The sequence below is a fragment of the Argopecten irradians genome, chromosome 14 (assembly GCF_041381155.1).
Source record: "Argopecten irradians isolate NY chromosome 14, Ai_NY, whole genome shotgun sequence".
NCBI lineage: Eukaryota > Metazoa > Mollusca > Bivalvia > Pectinida > Pectinidae > Argopecten > Argopecten irradians.
Window position 1 is genome coordinate 31,025,609 of NC_091147.1, and position 14,024 is coordinate 31,039,632.

Consider the following 14,024-nt stretch of genomic DNA (forward strand, 5'->3'; position numbering starts at 1 on the left):
TACAACAATGTCCGTACACGTTTACATACAATACGATCATGTCCGTACACGTGTACATACAATACAACAATGTCCGTACACGTGTACATACAATACAACAATGGTCCGTACACGTGTACATACAATACGATCATGTCCGTACACGTGTACATACAATACAACAATGTCCGTACACGTTTACATACAATACGACATGTCCGTACACGTGTACATACAATACGATCATGTCCGTACACGTTTACATACAATACGATCAATGTCCGTACACGTGTACATACAATACGATCATGTCCGTACACGTTTACATACAATACGATCATGTCCGTACACGTGTACATACAATACGATCATGTCCGTACACGTTTACATACAATACAACAATGTCCGTACACGTTTACATACAATACGATCATGTCCGTACACGTGTACATACAATACAACAATGTCCGTACACGTTTACATACAATACAGCAATGTCCGTACACGTGTTACATACAATACAACTCATGTCCGTACACGTTTACATACAATAAAGCAATGTCCGTACACGTGTACATACAATACATCATGTCCGTACACGTTTACATACAATACAACAATGTCCGTACACGTTTACATACAATACAACAATGTCCGTACACGTTTACATACAATACGATCATGTCCGTACACGTGTACATACAATACGATCATGTCCGTACACGTGTACATACAATACAACAATGTCCGTACACGTGTACATACAATACAACAATGTCCGTACACGTGTACATACAATACAACAATGTCCGTACACGTGTACATACAATACGATCATGTCCGTACACGTGTACATACAATACGATCATGTCCGTACACGTTTACATACAATACAACAATGTCCGTACACGTTTACATACAATACTATCATATCCGTACACGTTTACATACAATACAACAATGTCCATACACTTGTATATACAATACGATCATATCCGTACACGTGTACATACAATACGATCATGACCGTACACGTTTACATACAATACAACAATGTCCATACACTTGTACATACAATACGAAAATGTCCGTACACGTTTACATACAATACGATCATGTCCGTACACGTTTACATACAATACAACAATGTCCGTACACGTTTACATACAATACGATCATGTCCGTACACGTTTACATACAATACAACAATGTCCGTACACGTTTACATACAATACAACAATGTCCGTACACGTTTACATACAATACAACAATGTCCGTACACGTGTACATACAATACGATCATGATCATACATGTTTACATACAATACAACAATGTCCGTACACGTTTACATACAATACGATAATGTCCGTACACGTTTACATACAATACAACAATGTCCGTACACGTTTACATACAATACGATCATGATCGTACATGTTTACATACAATACAACAATGTCCGTACACGTGTACATACAATACGATCATGTCCGTACACGTTGACATACAATACAACAATGTCCGTACACGTGTACGTACAATACAACAATGTCCGTACACGTGTACTACAATACAACAATGTCCGTACACGTGTACATACAATACGATCATGGCCGTACACGTGTACATACAATACGATCATGGCCGTACACGTGTACATACAATACGATCATGTCCGTACACGTTTACATACAATAAAGCAATGTCCATACACGTGCACATACAATACGATCATGGCCGTACACGTGTACATACAATACAACAATATCCGTACACGTTTACATACAATACGATCATGTCCGTACACGTTTACATACAATACAACAATGTCCGTACACGTGTACATACAATATAACAATGTCCGTTCACATGTACATAGAATACAGCAATGTCCATACACGTGTACATACAATACCATCATGTCCGTACACGTTTACATACAATACAACAATGTCCATACACTTGTACATACAATACGATCATGTCCGTACACGTGTACATACAATACAACAATGTCCATACACTTGTACATACAATACAACAATGTCCATACACTTTTACATACAATACGATCATATCCGTACACGTGTACATACAATACGATCATATCCGTACACGTTTACATACAATACAACAATGTCCATACACGTGTACATACAATACGATCATGTCCGTACACGTGTACATACAATACGATCATGGCCGTACACGTTTACATACAATTCAACAATGTCCATACACGTTTACATACAATACGATCATGTCCGTACACGTTTACATACAATACAACAATGTCCGTACACGTTTACATACAATACAACAATGTCCGTACACGTGTACATACAATACGATCATGATCATACATGTTTACATACAATACAACAATGTCCGTACACGTTTATATACAATACAGTAATGTCCGTACACGTTTACATACAATACAACAATGTCTGTACACGTTTACATACAATACGATTATGATCGTACATGTTAACATACAATACAACAATGTCCGTACACGTGTACGTACAATACAACAATGTCCGTACACGTTGACATACAATACAACAATGTCCGTACACGTTTACATACAATACGATCATGATCATACATGTTTACACACAATACAACAATGTCCGTACAAGTGTACATACAATACGATCATGGCCGTACACGTGTACATACAATACGATCATGGCCGTACACGTGTACATACAATACGATCATGTCCGTACACGTGTACATACAATACAACAATGTCCGTACACGTGTACATACAATACGATCATGTCCGTACACGTGTACATACAATACGATCATGTCCGTACACGTTTAGATACTATGCGATCATGTCCGTACACGTTTACATACAATACAACAATGTCCGTACACGTTTACATACAATACGATCATGGCCGTACACGTTTACATACAATACAACAATGTCCGTACACGTTTACATACAATACGAGCATGTCCGTACACGTATTCATGCAATACAACAATATCCGTACACGTGTACATACAATACGATCATGGCCGTACGCATGTACATACAATACGATCATGTCCGTACACGTTTACATACAATACAATAAAACAATGTCCATACACGTGTACATACAATACGATCATGGCCGTACACGTTTACATACAATACGATCATGTCCGTACACGTTTACATACAATAAAACAATGTCCGTACACGTGTACATACAATACAACAATGTCCGTTCACATGTACATACAATACAGCAATGTCCATACACGTGTACATACAATACGATCATGTCCGTACACGTTTACATACAATACAACAATATCCGTACACGTTTACATACAATACAACAATATCCGTACACGTTTACATACAATACGATCATGTCCGTACACGTTTACATACAATACAACAATGTCCGTACACGTTTACATACAATACGATCATGGCCGTACACGTGTACATACAATACGATCATGGCCGTACACGTTTACATACAATTCAACAATGTCCATACACGTTTACATACAATACGATCATGTCCGTACACGTTTACATACAATACAACAATGTCCGTACACGTTTACATACAATACGATCATGTCCGTACACGTTTACATACAATACAACAATGTCCGTACACGTTTACATACAATACAACAATGTCCGTACACGTTTACATACAATACGATTATGATCGTACATGTTTACATACAATACAGCAATGTCCGTACACGTGTACGTACAATACAACAATGTCCGTACATGTTTACATACAATACAACAATGTCCGTACACGTTTACATACAATACGATCATGGCCGTACACGTGTACATACAATACGATCATGGCCGTACACGTGTACATACAATACGATCATGGCCGTACACGTGTACATACAATACAACAATGTCCGTACACGTGTACATACAATACGATCATGTCCGTACACGTGTACATACAATACGATCATGTCCGTACACGTTTAGATACTATGCGATCATGTCCGTACACGTTTACATACAATACAACAATGTCCGTACACGTTTACATACAATACGATCATGGCCGTACACGTGTACATACAATACAACAATGTCCGTACACGTTTACATACAATACGATCATGGCCGTATCAAAGCTTACATACAATACAACAATGTCCGTACACGTTTACATACAATTCGAGCATGTCCGTACACGTTTACATACAATACAACAATGTCCATACACGTGTACATACATTACGATCATGGCCGTACACGTGTACATACAATACAACAATGTCCGTACACGATTACATACAATACGATCATGGCCGTACACGTGTACATACAATACAACAATGTCCATACACGTGTACATACAATGCAACAATGTCCATACACGTGTACATACATTACGATCATGGCCGTACACGTGTACATACAATACAACAATGTCCATTCACGTGTACATACAATACGATCATGGCCGTACACGTGTACATACAACACAACAATGTCTGTATCAAAGCTTACATACAATACAGCAATGTCCGTACACGTTTGCATACAAAACGATCATGTCCGTACACGTTTACATACAATACAACAATGTCCGTACTCGTGTACATACAGTACAACAATGTCCTTACCAAAGCTTACATACAATTCTGCTCGTCATCCTACCTGATTGGCTGTTTGATGTTACGGCTGGGTCTGATGTAATGATGTCCGTTATGGTCGAGGCTAACATGTTGTTCCTAGCTGTAAACAATATAGGCATTTTTCAGAACGAAAGGCAGGTAACCGGCGAGATATTCAACTCCGTCTGAACATTATGATAATCGAAATAAACTATTCATAATATGATAATTGATTTGAAGCAAATGCAGTTAAAGAAAAATCATAGCTATACTGATTACAATATATTAAGAGATAATATCAAGAGCGATACGTATAATTTGCCATACGTAGGACATTTTATTTATTCATAATGAAGACATACAATTAATAATAATTTAGTCAAGCTATTTCTGGGTTTATGGAGAATATACCTCAAAGAGAAACACATGTTACAGACTGAGAAGCAGTTCAGAATGAAAACTTAATATACACTCATCCTGATACTCTTTTGAAGTTTTATAGATTATACAATTGTCTCTTTCATCCGAAATTGTACTTGTTACAAAAATACTTTGTAGATAATTTAGACAATTTAGCTCTGAAAATGTAAAGGGATGTCTCCATTGAGTAGAATTTTGTCTATTTGTGATCATATGTGATCATATTTGTCATGGTTTTCGTTAGTACTACACGTCTTTTACCAAATTCATTTTCTGTTTCTCTTCTTTATGCGCTGTAATTCAATGTTAATGAGATGACAAAATAATACTCGCCATTTTCAGCAGCTACTTGGTCTGCAAGTACTGATGCCATGATATCAGATTTCATTGGAACTGAAATATTTAACCAATACTGTATTATGTATTGAATATTAAAGGATCTTTCTATCGATTAAGGATAACGTTGAGTAGGGTATAAATACATGGAATGGACCGCAAACAAATATCTATAACATAATTCGACTTCAACCTTGGATCGAATCACCAGAGAGATACTTTGTTTTTTTATATTTACAGTCTTAAATACTATTTGATAGTTCAATATTTACACCGTTATGTTGTTAAAACTGAAATATATCGTAAGACTCCGACAGACATTCTAAACAGTTACTCGAATGCCGGGATTTCCTGAAACCATGACTTGGCCTATTACTAGTAAATATGCTTGCTTTGGTTGACACCTGCCACCTTTACACCATGACTTACCTTGGTTGACACTTGCCCCCATTCACACACTGACTTACTATGGCTGATACCTGCCTCTTCACACCCAGACTTACTTTGGTTGACACCTGCCCCTTCAAACCCTGACTTACTTTGGTTGACACCTGCCCCTTCAAACCATGACTTACTTTGGTTGACACCTGCCCCTTCAAACCATGACTTACTTTGGTTGACACCTGCCCCTTCACACCCTGACTTACTTTGGTTGACACCTGCCCCTTCTCATCCTGACTTACTTTGGTTGACACATCATGCCCCTTCAAACCCTGACTTACTTTGGTTGACACCTGCCCCCATTCACACCTGACTTACTTTGGTTGACACCTGTCCCCATTCACACACTGACTTACTTTGGTTGACACCTGTCCCCATTCACACACTGACTTACTTTGGTTGACACCTGCCCCTTCTCATCCTGACTTACTTTGGTTGACACATGCCCCTTCAAACCCTGACTTACTTTGGTTGACACCTGCCCCCATTCACACCTGACTTACTTTGGTTGACACCTGTTCCCATTCACACACTGACTTACTTTGGTTGACACCTGTCCCCATTCACACACTGACTTACTTTGGTTGACACCTGCCTCCTTCACACCTGACTTACTTTGGTTGACACCTGTCCCCATTCACACACTGACTTACTTTGGTTGACACCTGCCTCCTTCACACCTGACTTACTTTGGTTGACACCTGTCCCCATTCACACACTGACATACTTTGGTTAACACCTGCACCTTCATACCCTGACTTACCTTTGTTGACACCTGCCCCCTTCACACACTGGCTTACCTTAGTTGACACCTGCCCCCATCACACCCTGACTTACTTTGGTAGACACCTGGCCCTTCATACCCTGACTTACTTTGGTTGAAACCTGTCCTATTCACAACCTGACTTACCTTGGTGGACACCTGTCCCTTCATATCCTTACTTATCTTGGTTGATACCTCCACTCCATCATCCACTGACAAACCTTGGTTGACACCTTCCCCTTCATACCCTTACTTACCTTAGTTGACACCTGTACCCTTCACACACTGACTTACCTTGGTTGACACTTGCCCCCTTCACACCCTGACTTACCTGTGTTGACACCTGCCCCTGGGTTGACATCTGTCATCTTCACACCCTGACTTACCTGTGTTGAGACCTGCCCATGGGTTGACACCTGCCTCCTTCACCTCTGACTTACTTTGGTTGACACTTGCCCTTTCATACCCTTACTTACCTTAGTTGATACCTGTCCCCTTCACACACTGACTTACCTTGGTTGACACCTGCCCCTTCACAGCCTGACTTACTTTGGTTGACACCTGCCCCTTCACACCCTGACTTATTTTGGTTGACACCTGCCTCCTTCACACCCTGACTTACTTTGGTTGACACCTGTCCCCTTCACACCCTGACTTACTTTGGTTGACACCTGTCCCCTTCACACCCTGACTTACCTGTGTTGACACCTGCCCCTGGGTTGACACCTGCCTCCTTCACCCCTGACTTACCTTGGTTGACACTTGCCCCCTTCATACCCTTACTTACCTTAGTTGATACCTGTCCCCTTCCCACACTGACTTACCTTGGTTGACACCTGCCCCCTTCACACCCTGACTTACTTTGGTTGACACCTGCCCCTTCACACCCTGACTTACTTTGGTTGACACCTGCCCCCTTCACACCCTGACTTACTTTGGTTGATACTTGCCCCCTTCATACCCTTACTTTCCTTAGTTGACACCTGTCCCCTTCCCACACTGACTTACCTTGGTTGACACCTGCCCCCTTCACACCCTGACTTACTTTGGTTGACACCTGCCTTCTTCACACCCTGACTTACCTGTGTTGACACCTGCCCCCTTAACATCCTGGTTGAGACTATTTACTACTGCTGTATTCTGATGTGCTGCCTCATTAGCTATGATGAAATTTATTAAGTCTGACGCTTGATGTGCCGTATCTGAAACATGTTATATTCGGTACTAAATATGCTACTCATTTACTATATTCTTACTGAAATCACTGTCACTACATAGACGTAATTACCGCACTCACCAAAGAACGTTGGAATTACTTAATGACGAATTTCAAATGCCATCCATGCTTTTGAAATCCACATTAATTTTATTGCTCAGACGTCAAAAGTAGATATATCTGTAGATGTGGTGTAATAGTTATTAATATTTCAGTCTACTCTGCCAAAATGTTTCGGAATTCAGAGTGGACCTCGAAAGTCCATCTAAAACTGACACTGACACAATTTGAATCAACATTAATGAATACGATTTGGCAATGCTTCCACTTACTCGATTTGACGCCCGATAATGTAGCCTCCACTGGTGCCCCGGGGCCGTACTGACTCTCAGTGGCCAGTTGTGTTGCAGATGTTTGATCTAAAATGAAATACAGAAAAATTCCTCTTTTTATGATCTTTTTATCAATTAATATTGAGAAGAAATCTGAAATTCTAGAGTGGAAATATTGATCTCAAGTTTAGTATATGCTGCTTATTTACAGTTAATTACATAAAAATGTTTTGATCCATGTATCTTTAAGTTTTAGACTTAGGGGAGATTGACGTTCTACCTCTGTATTTAGTAGAGGGATTTAAGTTATATCTGATTGGACGGCCACGGTACATAAGCCCATGACCAGAGCAAAGATAGTTGGAAAACAAAGTAATAACTTGATACATAAATCATACCATTTATACCATTTATCAGCGTCAGTTTTATGTAACTTGATACATGGATATTCATTTATCGGCGTCAGTTTGATGTAACTTGATACATGGATATTCATTTATCGGCGTCAGTTTAATGTAACTTAATTCATGGATATTAATTTATCAGCGTCAGTTTTATGTAACTTGATACATGGATATTCATTTATCGGCGTCAGTTTGATGTAACTTAATACATGGATATTCATATATCGGCGTCAGTTTTATGTAACTTAATACAAAGATATTCATTTATCGGCGTCAGTTTTATGTAACTTAATACATGGATATTAATTTATCGGCGTCAGTTTTATGTAACTTGATACATGGGTATTAATTTATCGGCGTCAGTTTTATGTAACTTGATACATGGATATTCATTTATCGGCGTCAGTTTAATGTAACTTGATACATGGATATTCATTTATCGGCGTCAGTTTTATGTAACTTGATACATTGATATTCACTTATCGGCGTCAGTTTAATGTAACTTGATACATGGATATTCATTTATCGGCGTCAGTTTTATGTAACTTGATACATTGATATTCACTTATCGCCGTCAGTTTTATGTAACTTGATACATGGATATTCATTTATCGGCGTCAGTTTAATGTAACTTGATACATGGATATTCATTTATCGGCGTCAGTTTTATGTAACTTGATACATTGATATTCACTTATCGGCGTCAGTTTAATGTAACTTGATACATGGATATTCATTTATCGGCGTCAGTTTAATGTAACTTAATTCATGGATATTCATTTATCGGCGTCAGTTTTATGTAACTTGATACATTGATATTTATTTATCCGCGTCAGGTTTATGTAACTTAATACATAGATATTCATTTATCGGCGTCAGTTTTATGTAATTTGATACATGGATATTCATTTATCGGCGTCAGTTTAATGTAACTTGATACATGGATATTCATTTATCGGCGTCAGTTTTATATAACTTGATACATTGATATTCATTTATCGGCGTCAGTTTTATGTAACTTGATACATGGATATTCATTTATCGGCGTCAGTTTTATGTAACTTGATACATGGATAGTCATTTATCGGCGTCAGTTTTATGTAACTTGATACATGGATATTCATTTATCGGCGTCAGTTTTATGAACTTAATACATGGATATTAATTTATCGGCGTCAGTTTTATGTAACTTAATACATGGATATTCATTTATCGGCGTCAGTTTTATGTAACTTGATACATGGATATAAATTTATCGGCGTCAGTTTTATGTAACTTGATACATGGATATTCATTTATCGGCGTCAGTTTTATGTAACTTGATACATTGATATTCATTTATCGGCGTCAGTTTAATGTAACTTGATACATGGATATTCATTTATCGGCGTCAGTTTTATGTAACTTGATACATGGATATTCATTTATCGGCGTCAGTTTTATGTAACTTGATACATGGATATTCATTTATCGGCGTCAGTTTTATGTAACTTGATACATGGATATTCATTTATCGGCGTCAGTTTTATGTAACTTGATACATAAATGATCATTCATAAGTGACACTGACTTATGTAACGAATCATAGAAGTGTATTGAAACGTAAAACATACGACATACCAGGAATCATGACAGCAGGTTGTTTGGCCGGGCTGGATCCGGTCTGATGGTAAACAGTGTTGGCAGGACTTCCTGTAGAACTGGTGGTCTGGCTTGTGATCGATACATGTTTGGTGTTTGAGCCACCTGTGGTACCGGGAGGGTTATTCTGTGTGCCAGATGATGAGATCACAGTGGTGCTGGTCGTGGATCCAGTTCCCATTTTATTGGGACTGGTGTGAGTATCTACACTTGGAGGTATTTGTCCTAAAAGTGACGAGGCTGCGGCGATTCTAAACGCTTGTGCTGCAGCTGGTAATATATAGCAATAGGTTACTTAACATTATTACATACAATAGTACCCTTTAATAGGTTAGTTAACAATATTACATACACTTGTACACGATAATAGGTTAGTTAACAATATAACATACACTTGTACACGATAATAGGTTAGTTAACAATATTGCATACACTTGTACACGATAATAGGTTAGTTAACAATATAATATACACTTGTACACGATAATAGGTTAGTTAACAATATTACATACACTTGTACACGATAATAGGTTAGTTAACAATATTACATAAGCCAGTACACTTAAATGGGTTAGTTAACAATGTGACATACGCCAGCACACTTCAATAGGTTAGTTAACAATATTACATACACTTGTACACGATAATAGGTTAGTTAACAATATCACATACACTTGTACACGATAATAGGTTAGTTAACAATATCACATACACTAACACACTTTAATAGGATATTAAACAATACTACATATATAAATACATTTTAATAGGTTAGTTAACAATATAACACACACTTGTACACGTTAATAGGTTTGTTAACAATATTATATACACTAGCAAACTTTCTATACTTTCTGGAAACACAAATACGACAGGTTATACGTTATCATACAAATGTTCATACCCTAGATAACCTCGAAACAAAAGACTTCATTTAAAGCTTAGTTTCTTCTCTTTATGTAATGTTTGACTAAAGTCTATGTTTTGCTTAAATTTTGTTCTGGGAAACCTGCATAGCACAACAGTTTACATAACTGATATTTACCATAAATAAATTCGTTTCTTTCTTTGATAGAAAATACCCTGGTTTTTCGTTTCTTTCGTTTCGCCCGTATGCTTTATATGGAATACGATTTTTTTTATCTGAAAACGACACTAACATCATAAAAAAACGTTATTCCTATGCAGAATACACAAATGTGAAAATCATACATAATTACACGGAAAAGAGCACAAATATGATAAATCATACGTAATTACATTGAAAAAACATAATAAAATAATAATAAATAATTACACATATCTGCCGTCTGTCCGCCTTGTTCTTGAGGCATGCTAAAGAACGAATCCAAGAATTGATCTGTTAAAACAAATATAAAAATATAGAGGATCATACATGAGTGACTATGTAATGTAAAGGATATTATATGAATGGCTATGTAATATGTAGGATCATATATGAGTGACTATCATCATGTAATGGTTACAGTATGGTAATAATGTCCTAGAGATGTAACGTAATTTAGTATGATTGTCATGTTGGAAATACATACTTTGAGTTCCAGTTTCTGTCAGACTGTTTCCAGTGGCTGGACTTTCTGAAATAAGCACATTATGAAAGTATTAAAGACAAATAGGAAAGCCAGATAACATGAATGATGAATAACCCTTACCCTAATTCTTAAAAACCCCACTCGTTTTCTAATGAATCAACACATAAAAAGAGAAACATGACCTTTGTATGTGCTCATTATTAATATTCTGATCAATATGTTCAACACATAAAATTGTCTCTATAAAATCCAAGCTTGTGACCTAGTAATATGGAAATTCAAAGTGATATAAAACGGACACATTTGTATCATTTATACGGAGATTATAATATAACACTCGACTTCGTATAATTTTTACTTAATTACGAAGACATCTTCTTCCAAAGATGGCAGGTACAAACTGCCCTTACCTGGAGTTACACTCCTCTGTCCGACGAGTGCTGCTAAGGTATTCTTTAACACTTGTGACGGCGCTATACGGTTAGATAAAAAATATTTTACGTCAATCATTCAATGTTACAATGGTCAGTTTGGTAAATCAGGACAATTTTTACGAGCATTTACAGAAATTGATGATAGTTTTTAGGTAGACACCGCGACGGCTACTTACAGAAATTGCTTATAGTTGCTGGATCGATTGGTCCACCTCTGGCCACTAAAAGGTAAAATACATTATTGTACTGCTTTAAAATTAATAATTGGTAGTCTTTACTTATAAAATAACGTATAACTCATAGAAAGAATCTCAAATCAAAAACATCATGATTTATACTCAAAAATATAAGTTTTGTCACATAGTTGGTGCAATTTAATGCAAAACTGCAAACTAGGATTACCTCCCCTTGGGCTTAGTCCCGTCGAACCGGCACGCGCAGGGTGATCGTATTCGATGTGCATACCATCTGTAGAACCATAGAATAACTCAAAATGTATTTAAAGATTGCTCGAAGAAAGGCTTTATAATATGGAGATATAAAACAAAAATCTGAGTTAAATAAGCGGTTCATGATGAGAGTACACTGTGATAACATAAATATCCATAGCTTTAAATACTTAAATATACAAAAGGACAAAATGTCTTAAAACAAATATTTGTTTATAATACCATAAGCATTATTGTAATTGAAAATGAAGCATGATGGGCGATCTAGTTTTCTTAAATCCATTACATGTAGTTGTCGAATTATTAACAAATTAAATATTGATATATAAATATGTATATATTTTATGTATGCTTTACTTTACTAATCATATTAAGCACCTATACATATATTTCAGAATAAAAGTAAACATAAGATAGACATATATGAAATCGATTATGTCGACAGAAACATGGAAGTCCATAAATGATTAGTTGAAATCCTACTTATGACAAATGTATCCGTATCTCCACTTCCAGTTTCCATTCTTCTCTGAGCTGCAAAAATAAAAAAAGAAATAAACAATATAATAGTGCCTACCAAACGAACTTCATTTCATCAATCTTTGGATTATAGACGATGTTTTTTATAATCATTGGTCGGAGGACAAAGCTTAATTACAACGTGTGTATACATCGTACAGTCATTACAAGCAAATAATAATATCTTCATGTTTTATATATTAATCAGAATTATAGTAAGAAAATCCAGTAGGTTAGCTTGATCAGAAAAAGACTGAACATTTTACTTACATTCAATGCGGAGCTTCTGAACGATTTCATTTATTCCTTTACTGATACCCTCTTCTGTCGTGTATTCTAAAGTATTCACGTAATAGCAACATAAGCTGATGTCCTTGGTGTTATTTTACATTAATTACAATAACATATATAATTCTGATATTGATGTCCTTGGTGTTATATAACATTGATTACTCTAACTTATAAAATGCTGATATTGATATCCTTGGTGTTATATAACATTAATTACAATAACATATACAATTCTGATATGGATGTCCTTGGTGTTATATTCGAAAATAATTCATTTTTGGTTGTAACGAGCATTTTCAGTGGCTTATCAATTTACGTTTTCATCCCATAAACGAATAGATATGGAGTTGCCGTTTGTTAAGTCGCTTCTGATTGGCTTTGACAACGGCGTAATGATTTCATAGAAAATAAATCCCAAAATAGTTTATGAATTTTGAAAATATTATCTTTTGTAACTTGATTATAAGCTTAAAATTTGTAAACATTTTTTCATGTTATGAAGATATAACACAAATGTCTTTGTGTACTCTCATCATAAACCGCAGTTTATTTAAAGTACACTCGGAGCTTTGTGTTATATCTCCATAACATAAAAAGTTATATTCAAGTTAATCATTAA

General features: G+C 36.5%; 1 protein-coding gene across 2 annotated transcripts in view; it reads right to left on the reverse strand.

Annotated features, from left to right (window-relative positions):
• The window catches only part of LOC138307500 (serine-rich adhesin for platelets-like), an 81,497-nt gene that overhangs the window by 32,607 nt on the left and 34,866 nt on the right, over positions 1-14,024 (reverse strand). The window contains exons 13-24 of one of the 2 annotated variants that reach the window (XM_069248283.1): positions 13,385-13,450; positions 13,079-13,129; positions 12,549-12,614; positions 12,323-12,367; positions 12,123-12,185; positions 11,713-11,757; positions 11,457-11,519; positions 10,139-10,429; positions 8,115-8,201; positions 7,649-7,768; positions 5,360-5,419; positions 4,650-4,727 (exon numbers count right to left, since the gene is read on the reverse strand). In XM_069248283.1, the coding sequence (XP_069104384.1) occupies positions 4,650-4,727; positions 5,360-5,419; positions 7,649-7,768; positions 8,115-8,201; positions 10,139-10,429; positions 11,457-11,519; positions 11,713-11,757; positions 12,123-12,185; positions 12,323-12,367; positions 12,549-12,614; positions 13,079-13,129; positions 13,385-13,450 (1,035 nt within the window). The remainder of the gene's footprint in view (positions 1-4,649; positions 4,728-5,359; positions 5,420-7,648; positions 7,769-8,114; positions 8,202-10,138; positions 10,430-11,456; positions 11,520-11,712; positions 11,758-12,122; positions 12,186-12,322; positions 12,368-12,548; positions 12,615-13,078; positions 13,130-13,384; positions 13,451-14,024) is intronic. The other variant, XM_069248284.1, reaches the window with a different exon arrangement.